The sequence below is a fragment of the Molothrus ater genome, chromosome 4, assembly GCF_012460135.2.
Source record: "Molothrus ater isolate BHLD 08-10-18 breed brown headed cowbird chromosome 4, BPBGC_Mater_1.1, whole genome shotgun sequence".
Classification (NCBI taxonomy): Eukaryota; Metazoa; Chordata; class Aves; order Passeriformes; family Icteridae; genus Molothrus; species Molothrus ater.
This window is the reverse complement of record NC_050481.2, coordinates 29,835,907-29,855,779: the sequence shown is the minus strand read 5'-3', so window position 1 is coordinate 29,855,779 and position 19,873 is coordinate 29,835,907. Positions and strand designations below refer to the sequence as shown.

The 19,873-nt window shown below is 46.3% G+C and overlaps 1 protein-coding gene across 4 annotated transcripts in view; it reads right to left on the bottom strand.

The window, feature by feature from the left end:
• Positions 1–8,240, bottom strand: part of TMEM131L (transmembrane 131 like) — an 80,717-nt gene extending 72,477 nt beyond the window's left edge. For all 4 annotated transcript variants that reach the window (XM_036381860.2, XM_036381859.1, XM_036381858.1 and 1 more), the window contains exons 1-3: positions 8,113–8,240; positions 7,732–7,802; positions 580–623 (exon numbers count right to left, since the gene is read on the bottom strand). In XM_036381860.2, the coding sequence (XP_036237753.1) occupies positions 580–623; positions 7,732–7,802; positions 8,113–8,236 (239 nt within the window). In that variant the 5' untranslated portion in view covers positions 8,237–8,240. The remainder of the gene's footprint in view (positions 1–579; positions 624–7,731; positions 7,803–8,112) is intronic.
• Between the last annotated feature and the right edge of the window lie 11,633 nt (positions 8,241–19,873).

Here is a 19,873-nt window from a genome sequence, read left to right as displayed (position 1 = left end):
AAAACAGAAGGCCTGATATTAACAGAAACCGCAGAGCTGTGGCTATAGTTTTGAAGAGCTTCATTATTTATCTGATTTCAAGACATAAGGGTAGAATATTTATTGTTCCATAGCAACACATTAATAAACCTTTGGCTTTAAATCTCCCTCACCTCTTTCCTTGCCTTGGTGCAAATTAGCACTCCAAGACTGCTTACATTTACAAATTTTGTAATGGACCACTGTCCCTTGCCTTAAAAAATTAATTACAAAATACACAACAAAACAATTAATAAACATTTAATTTTTTGTGTGAAAGCAATGAGAAGTAAATTCATCTTAGAGACAGGATTAGGAGAAAGAGATGCAAGAAGGTATTTTGTACTTGCATATGCTGAGCACAGGTTTTTTGGTTTTGCTAATAAATCAATATTAACATTAAATTGAGAAAATTGTAAGACACAAATAATAAAGAACTATTTAACACGCAGGAGAAAAAAGTAATATTTTAGTAGTCTGCCCTAATTACACTTTGGCATTTCCTAAAGCAAAAACCAAAATGAACTTCAATGCTCTTGCTTCCATTTGAGTTTAGCTTACCTTTGCTCTTGTGGATGCTCTTCCACATCCTCCTCCGAATCAGCCTGACAAACAGAGAAAATACTGTGTAAGAATCTCAGAACTGCAACATGCTACACTGGACATATATACCACTTTAATTCCACCACAGATGGATTTTCATGTGACTTGTTAGCAAAACAAATTCAGAAACTTAAAATTCCTTTAACTCCTTTACAAGTCAGGTAAGGTGGTTGATGGACATCCCATTTCAGGTTTCAGCTCATCTTGCAAAAGATAAATGGTGACTTAACCTAGGTACTCTGCTGTTTCTTCCCAAATGCTGCCTGAACAGACTCATTTTCCATTTATGCATCTGTACTAAATCCTCTCACAGACAGAATTCCAATCTAAAGCCAACAATTACCCTGAAACTACAGAAAGACTATTTCCTCTACTTTCAAATTTTCTGCCCCATCAGTAAATTTCAATAGCCAGTACCCGGGGAAATAGGATGCAGAATGCCTTGAAATGCAGATCACCTGTCAATGCCAAAAGCAAAGGCAAAGTACCACATTCCAACTGGCACAGTGAGGTCCCAAACCCAGATCTTATCACTGATTAGCAGAATGTACAGAAAGCAGAGAGAGCAGAAGCTCTGAACAGATCCTCTTAGCTCAGTTTCTGCACTCAGGTAATTTTCAAGACACGCAGCTGAATCGTGTCAGCTTGCAGTTCACCACAAACCACTTTGAGCTGTCTACAGAAATGAACTCAAGTGTTGGTTCAATGAGCTCCTTGCAGGAAATCCATTTAAAACAAGGAGGGAGCTACTCTGAACTGGCCAAGATCTCCAGGAAAGCTTTAGGTACAACTCAAAATGAAGTGTGTTACAGCCACTCAACCCCTGCTGATGAAACCAGGGACAACTTTAGGGCAATTAACATTTTTCAGGAGGAGGTCACAGTCATCCTGCCAGGAACAGCTGGTGAGTTTTCCCAGCTTCTGCTTCTGCAGGTGATGGTTCTACAAGACACGAACTAGATACCTTAGCAATGAAAAGGTAAGGGGAAAAAATATTTTAAAATTAAAAGGCTGTACTTTCCACCACCCCTCCTACATGTTTCCCACGTAAGCATATCACGGAACAGGCCCCAAGCCACCAGCTTTGACTTTACCTATTTTCACTACATACTGGAAAAAAAAAAAAAACACCTGTAAACACAAAACATCTTTCTACAGGCTTCAAATGCTTAAGCACATCAGGCAGTCTACCTGCCTACTGAATGGGACAGACAGCAGGATTTCTGAAGACCTGAGCTTCATGAAGTGAGGAAAAACAACAACCACACTATGGCAGCAAATATGCTGAATGCTAACATTAATGCTAATAATTATTGTGTCTAAAATAATGACCTTATGGATAATACTAATACAGATCTTGCCAAAAGCTACCAGACACATCTGAACTTCCATCTTTTGTCACAAGCAGCTCATACAAGAGAAGCAGCACAGCCTCCACCATAACATAACCAAATCTGGAACAAGATTGACAGGGAAGTACAAGTTAATTTGAGGACTCCACAATCTTTCTGTATGCCTGCCCAGAGGTTGGAGACACCATGCTAATTTTCCAGGATCTGCAGGACACAACAAAGCGCTTCAGCTCAGATCTACCTAAAGGTCCCAGCACCTGGCCCCCATGAAGACCCAGCCACCTCCTCTAGAGACCTTGCAAAGCCTGTCTGCTAGACTTCACCAGGATGGCATGATACAAACCCATCACATTTTCCAGCTTCTCCAAGCTCCTTTTGTATTTTTAGGACCTCAGTACAATACCAAGCAGAACTAGAGGACTCCTTATCCACCTCCTCCAGAAGCAGCTCCTCTGCCATGGCCAGATAGCAAGCTATCCTCATTTTAAATGGCTTAGTTCCTCCTTTAAATGGCTTAGCATCTGCCAGGCATCAGAAACCTGCGTCTGTGTCATTACACTGTGCTCACCCTTAACACTAGCCACCTTACTATTTCTCCTCTTCACTTTTCACCAAGCAACAATGAAGCAAACTTCCCAGTCTACAGTGCAGCCACAGCACATCTCAACTGTGCAAGAAAAAAAAAATTAAAAACCACCTTCAACTCTGATCACACACAGACCTCAATGTCCAGCTTTCTCCTGTCTTCACTCATCTGTGTGATCCAGGCTATATGCGCACGAAGGTTTACACTGAGGATTTACAAAAAAAAAAAAAAAAAAAAAAAAAAAAAAAAGAAAAACTAGTATTCTCAAACTACAGGACTACAGGGGGAAGGAAGGCAGCAAGACCTCCTGAAAGTTAAAATGCAGTTCCCAACAGTCTACCTATGAGAAGAAAAAAATTCCCTTCCTCCTAACGCTATCCTGAATATGGGGCAGGTGCTTATCTTTGTTGGAAAGCCCCTCTCTTGTGTCACACAAGTCTCAAGAGCCTGAGCTGACAGCTACTGCATAATCTGCATGGCCATCCAGCCCCAAGTGCTATCAGCACCATCCAGAAGCTCAGCTGGCAGTCTGGAGAAGCCTTTTAAAAGCCCAAAGAGGAACACAATTCCCACTCCAAGCCTGTCTCAGACTTTCACACAAAGTGTGTGTCTTCAGACAAACCCTGCTTTGAAGTAGGTGACTCTGTACATCTAATTTGCGCACAGCCCATGGGCTCGTTAATGACACACTGCAGTGCCGCCTATCTCTGATGAATACATGTAAGATCAAGGTCTTCATCAGCTTTCAAAAACAGCAGAACAATTAACCTTATTAGCCCCTGAGCTGCACTGAAGAACAGAAACTGAAGACAAGCCCCTACTACTTGGGAAAAGAAAAAAATAACATCTTACAGACCTGAGCAGAGCCTTTTAATGAAAACTCAGCCAGCAGTTCTGTATTTGTCCAGTGCCTATAACAACTATGATACAGTAAACACTGTTGTATCTTTCTCTAAACTTCAAGCACCTGAAACAATGTCACAGTAAAGTGAAACAAGAAGTTATTGTAATCTCCTTAGAATATGCAACCAAACTGAAACATTCACAAGGTGTTCCTCTAAGGAAACATCTTGCTCATCTCCTACATGTGACACACAGCAACAGCAGAAAACCCATCACATCAAGCACTGCACTGACACCAAAATACAGTTTGGTACACACTGACTTTGATGACTTGCTGTCGCTTTCAGCTGTGATAACAAGAACTAAAACCAAACCTTCATTACGTCATTTTAAGGTAGTCCCTCCCTCCAAACTGAAGGGGCCAAAGGGAAGTGCTCTGCAGGTACCCAACCCACCTGTCCCTGTCTTCAGATGCTCCCAGTAACCACCTACATGGTTTCTGACAGACAGAAACACACAACTATGACTCTCTGATACCTCTTTTAAGTGGGGGAGGCCATGAACAACAATTGCCATTTGTGTTTCTTTCCTACACTCGTATGTGTATGTTTAAAACACAACTAACTGCCCTTCAGCTTTGCACTGAAGTGCTACAACCTGGCTGGAAATATCTGGAGCTTTTTCAGCCTTTAGTGGTGAATGGCTTGGGTGTCAAGTCTCACATAAAGGAGCTTTTCTCTCAAGTATTTTACTTGAGTATGTATTAACAAGTTGCAAACAAACATGCAAAACCACAAAATTATAAGGGACCTATAAAAACCACAACTGCTCTAATCAAGTCTCTCACACTCAAGATTTTCCATGTCAAAATCCCACTGGTTTTCAAAGAAAAATCCAGCTGCCCTCCCAGGGACATTTGCTATGAAAGGGAGGTTAAGAGCAAGGAGAAGGAGAGCAAGGGCAATGGGTGCTCCATGGTTACTCCACGCTTCACACCACCTTCAACAAGAAAGAAGAAATGGGCACAAGGGAATACAGCCACCGCATCCGACTGGGAAAAACCAGCTGGTCTCAGAGCTAAAAAGGGAATCCAGGAAGAAACATTGAAATGCTGGAGGAAGCAGCAGACCAGTGGAAGACAGTCAGCAGGCTAGATACAGCCAGCTCCCCCTCAGCCCCAGCACACGAGCCCACGCCCCATGCACACCGTCACCAACTGCAGCGCTCCGGGCACCCCTCGGGCTCGGCTGCAGAGCAAGAGCAGTAGGTGAGCCATCCCCAAACAGCTCTGCAGCCTTCAGAGGAAGCCTGAATCAAAAGCCCACAAGCTCGAGGGGAGGAGAAAAAAGGAAAAGCACAAATATGTATAAGAGGGAAGCTGGGAGGGGGCACACGAGAAGCACAAACAATGAAAGGGAAGCAAGAGGAAACAGAAGGTAGAACAACCAAGCGGGGTGGAGGCACGGGGGCCCTGGGCGGCTGCGCTCCAGCATGCAAATTCATGCAGTTCACGTAGACAAAGCGATGCTGTGAAAGGCCTAGAAAGCAACTACAAATATTAAAACGCTTTGTATCCCCTCCCTCACCCCTTAACGTGATGTCTTTATTCGCTACATGCTCCTGGAACAAAAGCATGCGCAGGCAACCGGATGGCTGAATGGGTTACCAATCCACCCAACTTTCATCCTCAAATTCTGCAGGCAGCAAGGAATGCTCAAAACTGCTCTGTCACAGGCATGCAGTTGATGATGCATGGAAAATAAGATAATAGTGTAAAGCCATGACAGAAAGAGAAAAACATCCATCAGACAGCATTGGTAACCCGCCAGAAACAGGCTAAAGGGCTGGCAGACAGGGCAACCTAATCCATTTTCCTGCTGAGAGCAGTTGGAGGGAGGTGCTTTGGCAGAGCAATATGCACAGCTCCTTGCCTGGATTTTTCACTTCTGCAGGTGAAATCCTCATTGGTGCCACACTCCCTCCAAAAACAAGCAGGAAAAACAAAATCAAGGGGCCAGAACAATCCTCTTCCCAAAGTCTTCATCAAGACCCATCTCCAAACATGGGAATGAAACAACTCTTGGATATTCCCTATCAAACAACATTTATTAACCACTCAAAAGAAAGGAGGTTCTCCCTGTCACTACATCCTCACTATCACATCACCACTGCTGTGATACATGAACACTGGGCAACAATCCTCATCAAGGGTTTAACCAAAAAATTCTGTTCTTGCAAGAAAGAAAACATGGAAAACCTCCTTGTAGCAGTAGTAGGTCAGACCATTTTTTAAAGTGAAACGTGATCAACAAGCAATAAACCTCTTGCAAGTTTAAGCATCTCTCTAACAAAGGGCAGCCAGATGTTAACAGATGTAGCGACTTTCCATATCTCAGGAACTGATGCTGGCTTCTCCACTGATGCCCCTCACCATCCCAGCAGTCACCCAGGAGGGCAACGATGCTGATATGTCTTTAGGACTGCACAAACACCAGCCAGAGGATCGTGGCTGGATGGGCAGTCCTCAACTCTTTGGGCATCCAGGGAAAAGCCATGACCAGCCACTGCACACCAGTGCCACTACTCCATAAAAGAGGTGCTGAAAGGGTCCCTCACCACATCCGCAGGGACTTTGGGAAACCTCTTTTCCTCCTCACCACAACAAAGGGAAAAGGTGGTTTCAAATGTAGGTCACAGGGCTAAAGCCCAACAAGGGCTGGGTAAAGCCCAAATCCACATGGAAACAAAAGAGTAAGCATCAGGGCCTGTAACCAAATTTTTGTCTTAAAACCTGTTTGACAAAAGGTTAAGACAAAAACCAGTCCTTCTGTTCAGCTTGAGTAGTCACTCATGCATCAGATGCTGCTGTAGTCCTCAAGCTCAGAGGGGAAAACCCATGCAAACCAGTCAATGCACCACTAGTACTCAGAGACCAGCTCATCTGACTTTAAACCTCCTAAATCAGCAAGCCTATTGTGATTTACTTCTCACTCCATCACAACTGAAGCCAGAAGACTTCTTTCTTTCCTGCCTGTAACCTCAAGAGAAATGATGGAGGAACAGCAGCCTCAGCTTTGTCTTCACTGCTGCAAGAACTGAGCAAGACCATATGCTCAACTATGCCACATTCACGGGTCATTTATGCCTGGTTTTTCTTTAGCCAAGGTAAAGCATATTTTTATAAGGATGCTCAAGAACAACGTGTTTTCCAAGAGGACCTAATCTCCTCAGGAAGTAAACATCACGTCATCATCACTCAATTGCAGCTTCGCTATGAGAAGCAACTATAAATGACTACATTACACGGTTCTACATCTAATGCATCTTAATATCTTCACTGTAAAGAACGCAGATGCAAAAGGCTGTGCTCCTCAAACATCTCTGCACAGCGACTCTACACCTCCCCTTAGCTACTACCACATCTGCAACAGGCAAAATCTCAACAGCACAACAAATGTATCTTATAAAATCATTTGGACATACAATAGATAACACTTCATAACAGTACAAAATGCTGGGTCCTGGGAAGCAGCATCAATTGTTAGCTAGCTAAGAAACAGCACTTCTGCTATTTTTCTTTACATTAATGGGTGTCAGTGGCTGAGCACTAAACAGAGAATGATATATGGGCTTAAGACAAATAAATTACCCGTTTTTGCCCCTCATATAAGATGATGTCCCTAAGGACTGCTTCTTCCCGTTTATGAGCCTGGTGCCTGAAAGTCTAGAAGGCCGAGATCAACATATGGCAGAGTCCGTCAGTGCGAGTTAAATGACTGCCTCAAATGCCATAAACTCCAGACCCCGCTTCCAGCGCCCCTCCTCGCTCACCAGCCCCGCCGGGCATTGTACCATATTGGCTCCTCTCGCCAGCACAGAATTTATCACATCTTGTTACTGCCCAACGAAAGCGGCTAAACAAGACCAAAAAAAATGCGCTAGAATGAGAGGAACGGCACCATAAATGATGTGTCATTTGAGGGGGGAAAAATGGCTTCACCTGAGCAGGCCTGAGATATAAATATATGCATATTCACGAGCGGCCCGTCTGGTGCGTTCCGACCACAAATGCACTAGTTTAAAATAAATAAATAATTGAAAGGGGGGGGGGGGGGAGGGAACCCCAAACAGAAAATAAATGAAGCCGAACAACCACGCCGCTGGCGCAGGCTGGGGGGCCGCGGGGCCGGGGCTGCGCCGTGACAGCAGCAGCGGGCGAGGCCGCCCCCGCCCCGCCGGCCCCGCGCCCGCCCGCCGGGCCCCAACACCCCCGCACAGCCCGCAACGGCCCCGGCCCCTCCGCCGCCCCCACCCCCCGCGCCCCCTCACCTGGGCGGGCAGCAGGAGCTCCCCTTCCTCGGCTTGCCACAGCTCCACCACGCCGGGGATGGGCTCGATGGCTGCGGGGGCAGAGAGAGAGAAAGCGCGGATGGGCAGGGGGCGGGCGGGCGGCCGGAGCCCGCAGGCGGCGGCCCGGGGCTCCCCGCGCCGGGGCGGGCCGGCAGAGACGCGTGGCCCGGCGGGTGCCGCGGGGCCGCGAGGAAGGGAACCGGAGTCGGGGGCAGAGATGAGCCGCGTCCCGGCCCCCTTTGTGTCCCCGGGCTGCCACCGCGGCAGCCGCCCGAGGGACGGCGACGGCGGCTCCGCTCTCAAGCCCGGAGCGGGCAGTGCCGGCATCCCCGCCCCGCTTTGCCCCGCCGGTGCTCTCACCTTGTCCCTGCGCCTCCCCGGGCCGAAAGCAGGGCAGGAGGACGTGGAAGACGCCGAGCAGGAGGTTCATGGCCGCGGCCGCGCGGCAGTAGCCGCCGTGCTGCGGGAAGCGCAGCCCCGCCATGCCGAGCCGCGCCGCGCCGAGCTGCGGCTGGGGCGGGGCGGGCGGCGGCGGGGGCGGCTCCGCGGCACCGGGCACCGCCTCCGCCCGCAGCGCGGCTGCGCCCGCCCCGCCCCGCCCCAGCCGCGCACATGGCCCGGCAGCAGCGCGCCCGTTCCTGGAGGCGCCCCAGCCGAGTCCCCCGCAAAGCAAGAGGGAGGCGGGAGAGGCGTTGTGGGAAAGACGGATCGGTTTTGTGTAGCTCGGTCATGCGGTCGGACCGCGAGCTGCCCTACACCCCTCCCGCCCTCAGGCCTGTGTGGGATGTCACCGCGCCGGGGTCCGGGGCTCCCCGGTGATTTTTAGAAACAAAAAAGCACGAGGAGTGCGAAGGGAAGAAACCAGGATGCCGCGCGGAGGGGGAGGGGAGAGCGCAGCGAGGAAGGCGGGGGCGGGCTAGTAGGGGGGAAGACAATCAGAGTCCCCGATCTGGTGGTCCTATTGCACAGGATCGTTAGGACCGGAAGGAATCTCTGCACATCATCGAGTCGACCCCCTGCCAAGGCAGGGTCATCTGGAGCATGTGACACAGGAACTCCTCCAGATGGGTTTTGAAGGTCTCTAGGGAGGGCAGCCTCTTCCAGTGCCACCAGTCCGGTTAATCTGCCTCAGTATTCCTTCACTGCTTGGCAGCACTCTATGTTGAGGGTCGCTGCTGCTGTTCTGACGCAACAGTGTTTTGGTCTTAAGCAACTCTTCAGGTGCCTGTTGGATCTCTCAAGGAATTATACAGTGTTCGCAAAACAGAAGTGTAGAACAGAGCCCAGAGATAGTTGTGAGGGTCACAAGCTTTTAACATGTATTTCACATTCCCTTCTAACTGCATTTTAAAGTGCTTTTTTAAAAGTCCTTTCTGCTAAAAAAAAAAGCCCCCTCAGATGCCTTAATTATGGGAAAAAACAGTTGTTAAACTAGTTCTGCAAACCTCAAGGAGAAAAGTAAAGCAAATACTCTGCTAACACGGTTTGCACAGGCCCCAGATTGCATCTGGTTCTCCCCTTACCCATCACACATAGTAACTCACACAAACACTGGCAGCATGGGACTCAGTCAGCAGAGGCTCATAAATAAAGTTAAAGAAATTACAAAAACCATTTTTAGCCCTGAACTGAGACAACACATGAGGACATTTGGGACCTTGGTCCCCAGCGGTGGTGGGTCACCTGCCCAGTGCCCTTTCTGCTCAGTGCTTGAAAAAGCTTTTCCCACCCAGAGGCCATTCAGGTTTGACTGGAGATGCAGGTGAGTCTCCACAAAAGAAGTGCCCACTCTCTTCTTAAAGGAGAAGACTTTGGCATTTGATGTTGCACAACCACCAAAGTACAGCTGGCAACGCAGCCTTGTCTCCTGCCCATATCCTCCTCTTTCTGTCTTGTCTTCCCTCTTTTTCCTGCTCCCTAATGGTTAGACAGGTCTTTTGTTTTCCACGCTGTCCCCCTGTGTCTTTAACCTCATTGCCTGGCCTTTCCCACATATGGGCAGAGGAACACTGGCACCCCTCCATCTGTGCCCCAGAGCACCCCAGGGCTTGCAGAGAAATACAGCCTTTCAAAATAGGAATGGTTGGATGTTTCTGTGTCAGGCCAACACGTGTCTATGCTTGGACAGGTGCCTGAGTACCTGCTGTAGAGAAAAAGAGAGTACCTCCTCCTATATGACAACCCCACCCTGAGGCTGCATGGCACCATGAACGTGCTGTGCATTCAGTAGGGAACAGTTCCCATTGCTTCTGCAACTGGTTCCAGTTGGAGTAGTCGTTAGAGCTGTAGAGTAACATTATTTTAACTTACTAGCTTTTCTTGATGAGTTTTTAAAACGTTGTGCCAGCATGAACTGATGATTTTTTGCCTGTCTGACAGTCAACTCCATTTTCAGTGCCTGCAGGAAGGGGTCTGGCAGGACACAGCTTGGGGTTTAAAGGGGAACTCCTAGACAGTCTTGGTTTAGCTATGCAGGTTTAAAAATGTTAAGTGAGAGAGTTGGCCTGAGCTGCAGTCCAGGCTGGGACAAGACTCACCCTGGAAATGCTTCCCCCTTGCTCTGTGTAAAGCAAGGGACATGTTTGCAGCTTTGGAAAGGGCTGGGGAGCAGGGGAACCAAGGCTTTCTACAGTCATAGTAGAGCCACTTTTACTGAACAGCAGAACACTTTGCTTTCTGGAGGCTTTTTCAGATGCAATGGGCACGACTGGGAGGAAATCAGGGCCACAATGTGATTGCTTGGGGAGATACTTGTTGTGTAACAGGCATCAGAGGGGAGCAGGCAGCCGAATTACATCGCTGCTCCTGTGCATCCCTTTACCAGCAAAATATACCTGAGACTGTTCCTCAGGTGTGAGATGAGATGAGATGAGATGAGATGAGATGAGATGTACCTGATGCCATGTATGTGGAAATGCTCCATTTTAGAGCAACCTCGCTCCTCTAGTCTGACTGCAGATCCACAGGTGAGAAGGAGCTTGATGTGAAAGGGGAAACAAAGGCTGCCTGGCAAGTCCCTGCTGGCCCTCTTTGATGGGCTACCATGGTACTTTTCTGTTCCTCAGAAAATACTGACTAATCTGGAGCAAATGGATTCACCCCACTCACCGGGCAAAGCAAACAATCGTTAAAACATTTGGATGAAGAACTTGTTGGATGATGCACTGGGGGGGCATGGTCCAGCTTGTGAACCTGGTGCAGCACCTCCTGCTCTCTGCAAACATGACACTGCTCTTCGAAGCTCACAGACCTATTGATGATGCTGTTTTCCAGCTAGAGAAGATTTTCTTGAGGCTGTAGACATACTTAGTATTCATGCAAAACAAATCCCTGTGCTGTCATACTTTAAAATCTTTGACTTGCTTTTTTCAGGAGTAGGATATGCTGCTGAAATATTTATTTTTACTGTTTGCCTTGCCCTTGAACTACAAGGAATAGGAGCTAAGTTTTACCTACAGCAGTCTGGAAATAGTGCTGTAAACTTCTGCAAATCATAAAGCACACAAAAATTAATCCAGCCCTAAATGCCATTACAAATCCCCATTACTTGCAACATGGGAATAGTTACTTACCTTTCAAAAAATGTGAGACTTTACAGAAACTCTAGGCAGAATTAATTTCTGGGGGAACTGAGCCCAGCAGAAGACTTTATAGTATGCAATCATATCATTTGCAGCCATGTATTGCACCACATTCAGTCAATGCTTCACATAAGTTGAGCATATTTAGGTATTTCAATTAGGTGCAGTTTGAGAGGCAGTATGCACTGAAGGTGGTATATTTTTCTTTTAAAAGCCCCAAGAAAGCGGTCAGCTCACTCTGCAGTGTTACCTTCACCTTGCCATCCCCAGCAAGGAAACCAGCAGTGACAAGCCCCACTGGCATGAGCTGATATGCCCATCCTGGGGTCTGCATCAGGCTCCAGTGGAGCTCAGGGCCTGTCCTCCTCCCCAGTGGCCTTCCTCCCTTGCCAAGTTCCTCTTATCAGCTCCATGGCTACACATCCCCACACCCGGGGCCAGCCCTATCAGCAAGTGCAGCACTGGGCAGTTCCCCTGATAAGGCTACAAATCCCAAAGAGAGATCGAGAGGTGATAGCGCCTTGCCTTGGGTCATCTCCTCGCCCAGCTAGCTCATTCTTCCCCAAAGGACACCCAAACACCCCTGCTGGGTGACCAGAGCGTCCACCAAGGGCTCAGTCCCACACAAGGACAGCCAGGTCCTTCAAACCTGAGCACACACCTATGTGAACCCCAAAGACCAGCTCATGGCTGAATGCACAGGAAGGGGAAAAAAAATTAGCGAGAGAGAATCTGGCAGGGTACAGCCATAAAAGTCTGCTCGGTTGCCCGCAGGACAGCTGAAGATAAGCAGCCCTCCCTTTTCTCCCTGGCATTCGCCCCGCTGCCTTGCTTAGCCAGCCGGCGTTCTGGGAGCAGGCACTCTCCCTCCAGCTCAATGTTTGTGTAACTCCCAGCAGAGCGGGGCTGCGATCTCCGCCAGGGCCCCTCTGCATCATTAGAATAATAAAACAGTACGGGAACAAGAGTTTCTCTCTTCCTTCTGGTGACAATTACTGTCATGCGCTCCACCACTGCACGCTCCCCCTCGCCCCCCCATTCCTAGCAAAGATTCTTAGCGAAGATTATGAGTGCAGCTCGAGCTGGGCTGAGCCTAATTCTTTTAAAGACTAATTCAGCCAGATAAGAGTGTCTGGGACAAAGCCTGCCCTGGCAGCGTAATTAAAGAAGTACAAATTGTTTCTAAAACCACACGCTGGCAGAATTTTTACAATTAATGACCAGTTGTTTCTGCTGAGGCTTGTCAGGGAGGAATCGCTCTCGTCTTACGCGTCCGATCTGGGTCAGCAGCCCATCCATCGCCTCTTTGAGGACGGGAGAGCGAACAGGCAGCGGCACTGCCCCAATAAGCTGTTAATGACACCGCACGCATTACTGCGGATAACAAACATCTTGTTTCTAAGCAGAATATTTGCCAGCTCGCTTTGACTTTCTAGGTTGTTATTAAACACAGACAGAAAAATAGAGTGCTTACCTGGCCTACTTTTTTTCATTTTCCCCTTTCTCATGCATTTTTGATTGAAAAAATCTGCATGGTAAAGGAAGCATCTATATGATCACACAGAAGGTTTGATGAACATAGAACAATATTAAGTTATTTGAATGGTGCAACTTCTGAAGTATTGACAAGAAAAGCATAATGATTAAGTGATCTATTAAAAAAAAACCCACTTGCTCTGGAATCTCAAGTATACATACATACATATATATATATATATGTATATCTCCCAAACTCCTCTGTGTACTGAAGAAGAAAGGATAGTAAATATTTTTATTTTTAAAAGCACTGTTACCATTGTGGTATCAATCAAATGCTAGGTAATTAAAAAAATATGCTGATGTGCTCTGTCCTTTCCTTGCCCTGCTCTGCCTACATTTTTTAGCACATACACTGCATCCACTTGAAAGCGTGGTGGATCCTTGCACACAGCAGGATTTTGCAGTCTCCTGCGGGACCCACCATGTTACAATAGCGTTCAAAGCTTTATAAGCTTCATTTAGTTTCAGCAAGCCTGCTGGAGCATTGTCTGTGCTTAAAGAGGCATTTAAAACTAAAGCGAAGCTTTGAAAGCTTCAGAGACAATGACGCTGGACTCCCTAAACCCATGAGTTCACTGCACGGTTTGAAGTGATGGCATCATGTAGAAAACATGACACGCTGCTCTGAGAGCCTGGCAGTACCTAGGCACAAAAGAGGAGGGGGAACAGAAAATCTGGGGTACCCATTGAGTTTCTACCACTGAAAGTCACGCCTGGACTAAAGGGAAGAAAAGCATTCTAAATTTTTTTCTGCCTTTGAGATTTGTACCTTCGCATATTTATTCTCTCGTTCTGGAATGATTTCTAAGCCATTGATATGTGTGTTTCTAAGCTGTTATGAATAAAAGAAAACAACAGCCAGAGCGCACACAATAAAAACAAGGCAGGATGCAGCAGCCATGCTTCCACAAGATGTCCAGCTTTTGGTCTAGGTGGTTTGCACATCCATGGACTGTTCAAAAGGCAGCATTTAATGCAGAACTACACTACCTACAAGCCCAGGGAAAGAGCAATAAAACAGGCATCAGTAAAACTGTGGTTTCCCAAACAGGCACTCATTTTTCAATGTACAACCCTGCTTGTCACCATTTCTAGGCAAGAGCAGGCAATTTGTGTAACCACAGTGAGAAACTGCATTGGTAACATCTCAAGGTGAGAGGAAAAGATCCTACTGAATCCCAAAAATAAGCATCCACCTTACCCATGCCACCTCACTCAGGTGGTGAAGGTTACAGGTATTCTTGGGCTGCAGTGGCATGAAGTCCCCATTCCTGCCTTGTCAGGCTTCCCTGGCAAAACCCCCAATGCTCTTGATCACCAGGGAAAATGATGAGGAGAGGGAGACCCCCACAAAAATGGCAATGATCCATGTAAAAACAGGATGCCCATAAGTAGGTTGAAAGGACAGTCTGTAGCAAACAGGGGTAATAAATACCAGCTTTGTAAAAAAGCCATGGTGCCTGAGCAGGTTTAGAAATAAAACAGTAAAATAGGATTTCACAGCATGACAAATGCTGTTCAGTAATGGCTGGGCACATCTCAGCAGCACTCAGAGCCATGTCATGTGTCACAGGCTGCATCTCATTCCTAAGACCACAGTACTTCATTGGGGCACAGCTGCAGGCAAAGCTCGATGGGCTGGAAAAGGACATGGTGTGAGCCACGGCAGAGTTACCATGTGCCTAATTTTCAATTTTGATAGCTGCAGAAGGTTTTACTGGGGGTAAAATGTAGTCTTATTTAACCTCAGTCCTCAGCCCAGTGGAGCCATTTTTCACTGCAATTGAAAATAATGAACATAAACTAGTTGGAGGCAGATAATGGGCATGGGAAATTTGAGCTCAAAGGGGTGAAGCCTGGACAAAGTGTAAAGCAACCGGACTCAGTTTAGTACCACAGCATGTCAGAAAAAAGCACAGCTGTCAAGAATGCAGCACTTCCACATGTGTGCAGATGCTCTTAAGGGAGGAAGATGCACTGATGACATTGAAAAAACATAGGACAAAAGTAAAACACATTTAAAAATACACCCAAATTGGAAACAGTACTGTTAGAAGCTTACTAAAACACGGTAAAATATTGCTGTAGCTATTTTTTTAAGTCCTGAAGTGTTACTATAACAAAAATAAACATGCTGATGAAATATAAGAGAACAGCAATGCCAAACTCCTGGAGAAGTGAATGGCAAATTTGCCAGAGCTGTGCTTCCAAGACTGCCTCCACATCCAATGGTAATGGGTCACAGATGTTCTCTTTTCACAAAAAGAAGTTGAATGTGTTTATTTCTTTCATGGTACCGGCCAGAGGGCAGTTAGGGGAGCAATGGAAACCTGTGAGTTGCAGTTACTTGATTGAATAATCTGTTTGAAAAAAAGATGTTGCCGTGCAAAATTCTCCTCCCCCCTCCACCACCCCCCTGCCAGTTTTGACAGCACATAAGAGTTTCATTTCCATCCAAAACTGAGAGGGAAATTTAGGTAACCCAAAACAACGTAATGTGCACAGTCTGTGAAGTACCAGGGATTTTTCAGGCCACAGACATAAGGCCACCTTTTTTTTTAACATGCCCAGAGAATCCAGGGACCTGGTTGCTGCCCAGCTCAGTGCCAGGGCATCATGATGCACATGCAGGTCAGGCTCTCCAACTGCAGCCAGGTTCCCTGCTTGCTGTGAGAGAGTTGCCATGAGGAGGGATCTCCTCTGGGCATGGCCTGACTTCTCGGCTCACCTATCTGCTGAAAACGTGTGTGGCTGCAGCCACCAGCTCGTCACCAAGTGCTCTCCTCCAGCACCTAGCTCCTTCCTCATTTAGGGAAAAAAAAGCCACAGTATAACAAAGGAGAAAATAAATCCCTCCCTGAGGACAAGGGGTGCTATTACAAAGCCTTCCTGATCACCCCAAAGCATTGGCATTTAACAGTATTCATGTCAAGGGTGGTTTTAATGTAGGATGAGGAGAAGCGCTGCCTTGCACCCAGGCTGCATGGGCAGCAGTGGTGTGGGTGATGGGGCACTTAGAGCAGTACAACTCAAATGACAAGAGGACAAGAAAGCTGATGGTTCCCATACTCAACCCACAGCATGAACAGTTCTTTCTGGATACCTACACTGCAGAGCAGTAAAATCTAGGCAGGAGTAGAGCATCTCATGGCACTTCTGCAATACAGGGTACTGAAGTGCTCTTCAGAGGCCCAGCTCCATCACCACTGAAGTCAAACATCATGTATAAATGTGGGATGCTTCTTCAAGGGTGGCAGGCATGGGTGCCCAGTTAGAGACAAGCTTTCCTCCAAGGCACAAAAGAGACATGAACCCTGAGTGGTACCCACAGACAGCTCAGCCAAGGGTAGGGAGGCAATGCTGGGACAGGAGCCACATGACTCCCCTCACCTGACATGGTCTGGTTGCTGAAGGAGTCTCTGCAGAAGCCTTAGTCACGTGCAGACCCCAGAGCACCTTGGGGAGAAGAGAGGCCCAGGCTGTCCTGGGAAGAGCTGAAAGAGTAATATTTCTGTCCAATTCCTATAGCCAGGAATCAGCCTAGATATTTACAACTTTCTAATCCACTTTTGAATGCTGCCTAGAAAAGTGCTGCAGAAAATCAGGAGATATGAAAATTTTGAAGACTTACTTTATTTCCCAGGGAGCAATTTTAGTCTTGTTCGTTTCTTTTCACAGAACATCTGCAATTCCCTGCAACTGTAATTTCTATCATTGTCTTTCAAAAATGACACTTGTACAGCCTCCTTCCAAATAATTGCAGGAACTTTCTGTTCATTAGGGGAGCATATTTTTAATTCACCTCACAGCAGCTCTGCCCTTTCCCCAGGGAAGTGCAAGCATTCAGCTGCTGTACTGACATCCCAAGGGCTGTGGCCCTTTGCTCACCAGCTATTCCCAGTGGTATGGCACTCACAGCTGGACAGGAAGCAGTACAGCTCCAGCACACTCTGGATGGGAACCCATGCATATCATCAGCCACAGGAGCTGGATGCCTCATTCTCTGCCTGCTGTGCCAAAAATGTACTGTGCCAGGTGCCTGAAGGCCAGAGTTGCTTTTCCAAGCCTGTTGTATATGCTGAGTGATATTCAAATAAAATGCAACTATGCTGCTCCTCTACAGGCCTTGATAAAACATCAGACCTCTGAAAACACCACATCTGCCCTAGGAAATAAATTTTGGTTATTGTAATGAATTATATGTTTACATCCAAAATCTGTTTAGTTTCCAGCAAGAAATCAGAAGACGGCTAACATGAAGTACTTCCTTAGATTCTGCCACAAGAGCTATCTGGTGGCTGGATAAATGCCCAAGGATATGGACTTTCTTCAGGTCACTGAAGACATCCCTACAAAGAGGTTACCAATGATAAGTTGTGTTTCTATGTAAAACTGTTAGGCCTTTAACATTCAGAACTCCAGCTTTGTTCTCAGCTTTCTGAAGCATTATTCCTTATGCTGCTGACTGCACACTTGCACTTACATGTTTTCTTATTTTTTTGGCTCAGTGGAGCAAGCAGTCAGCTTTTCCCTCATTCCTGAGGGATATCAGGTTACAACAAATGTTGTTCTGCTATTATATACTTACCCAGTGGCGTATTAAAAATGCTTATTTTCCATTTGATTTTTCTCCTTGCCAGAGTCAGGTTTAAGGCCACTTTTCTTCTGTCATTTGCTAGGTACTGTTAACAAGCAACTAGCTTATTCCTAGATGTAAAAAGGCAGGCAACAATAACCCCACCTGTTTAACCCCACCTAGGGATATAGTCCCTGATCCAGTTCATTTAAACTAAGGAAATCTACAGTGCATCCCTGCAGCTAAACTACTTTTGAGTGTATTAATTTTTGGAGAAGTGGGAGAAAGATGTACATATGGAGGCTGCCTGGTGAAGGGCCAGCCTCCTGCAGCTGTGTGCACTCCTGCCCTGCCAATGCACAGCACACGCTCCCACTGCAGGTCCCAGAGGGTCTCCAGTCCCTGCTGGTGGGTGCCATGTCCGCCCCGTACCCTGCCCCTGGGCCACCTGGGAACCACCTGGCAAGTGAGAGGCCATGGATGAACACTGCTGCTGAAGCTCTGGGGCACCTTGAGGGTCCTGTCACTTGCAGATTTGTTCCAACTTTGAGATCTATTCAGTCATTAAAATTGAGCAGCAAATTCAAAATAAATACAGCCAGAAATACAGAGCAGGCTTGTTAGAGCTGTGTGCTAGAGCCTGTGGGACAGGGAATTCCCTTGCCCACCACTAATATTGCTCAGTTTAGCAGCTTCATCTAAGTGCCAGAAGAATGAAACCAGGAGAGAATCCCTGTGGCTGGTTTAACTCCCCACAGGCATTATCCAGCACTGCTCCAGCAGCCTGCACCACCACACAGAGCCCCTTATCTGACATGAGGAGAAGCCCAAACACCACAGTGCCAGCATCTGCCCACGTTTTCCCTTTGGTGCTTCCTGCTGTGGAGGGGTGGTCATCAAACCTCCATTCCCAGGTCAAGGTACTGCAAACACATGGGGTAACCCTGGTACCTTGTTCTCAGTCTCTGAGCTCTTTATGTCCAGGAGCACATATGAGTGTGCACTCAGCAGCATGATGAAGACCCCAAAACCTTACCAACTGACTTTTTTTCCTCATTCACAATTAGGTTAAATACCTTGAATAATTAAATAGAACTGATGCTAAGAATATTCTTTTACAGATATGCTAGAAACTGGTAGCATAGGAATCTCAAGAGGCAATTTAATCATTATCATGATTCACTGAAACACCAAAAGGAGGGATGCAACCGTTTTTCCTACAGCAAAAAAAGGGTGAAAGGTTCAGCCTGAAAATACATTTGTGGTCTGGTAACTGCCATGTGTAAAGAGCATGAACTAGAGGATTACACAGACAGAGTGGGACAGTAAATCATATGGATGTAAAAGCATGTTACCACTCAAGCTAGGAATTACACTGTCTGTAGCCATATTTTATTTGGTCTTAATTAAGCATATCAAGAAACAGATCGGTACTCAATGCAGACTTTTGATTTGGTGCCTCGCTGCTTGGATTTGTCTGTGGCCATACAATTATGGATGATCAAAATCAATCAAATGCATTCACTAAGTAATCACCTTAGCAACAGAAAAAAAAAACCACAAAAAAAAAGTCATAGAAGAAAGTGTTCTGAAATTATTTACATATTTATATTCTAATATGACATACAATAGCAAGGAGGACAGGCTGATATTTCTAAAAGGACAAATTTTTGTGCAATTAACCAGAAAAACATGAAGTAAAAAGCTAGAATCTTATATTCCCCACAATTCATAGTCCTGAGAACCAGAGGTTAGGAGTTTGCATGGACAAACTCTAGCTCAACCCACAAAAGGACTCATCTAGTTTTTATGACAACTCATCAGTCTTCAGCTGGTGAATTAGGCTCTCTTCCTTAGCTTTATCCAAATCTAAGCATCCAATTCTACCCATCTGGGAAAAATTCACAATATTTTCTTTATTATACTTAGCATGACAAGCATGTGAAAACAGAGGATGCTTCATGCAACTTTCTCAAGGAAAAGAATGCAAACTCACCTCTAAGTCTCCTAGGAAACACTCTCATTCCAATCAAGAAAACATGGGGAAAAGCATAATGGATTAAATTTGAAATCTGGTTTATTTTGATTTCTCCTTTTAGTAATTGAAGGTTATGCATTCATCTTTCAAAAGCATTAAATGTGATGAGACTGATTGTCAAACTGGAAAAGGACACAACACTACTGTCAACTCCAAAAATAGTTATTCTGAAAAAAAATCTGCTGCTGTTGAGACCTCAAATCCTGTCCAATGTATTCTGGGTCCTAGAAACAGTAGTAAGCAAAATGACATTCATCTAGTTTGCATATTTCTGCTGTATTCAGAACCAGGTTCAACTGTTCCTGCAGAAAAGGATGATTTACAATCCTGCTGTCCTTAACAACAGAAAAATGGGAAAAAACCCCTCACAAAATCTCCCTTATTTAT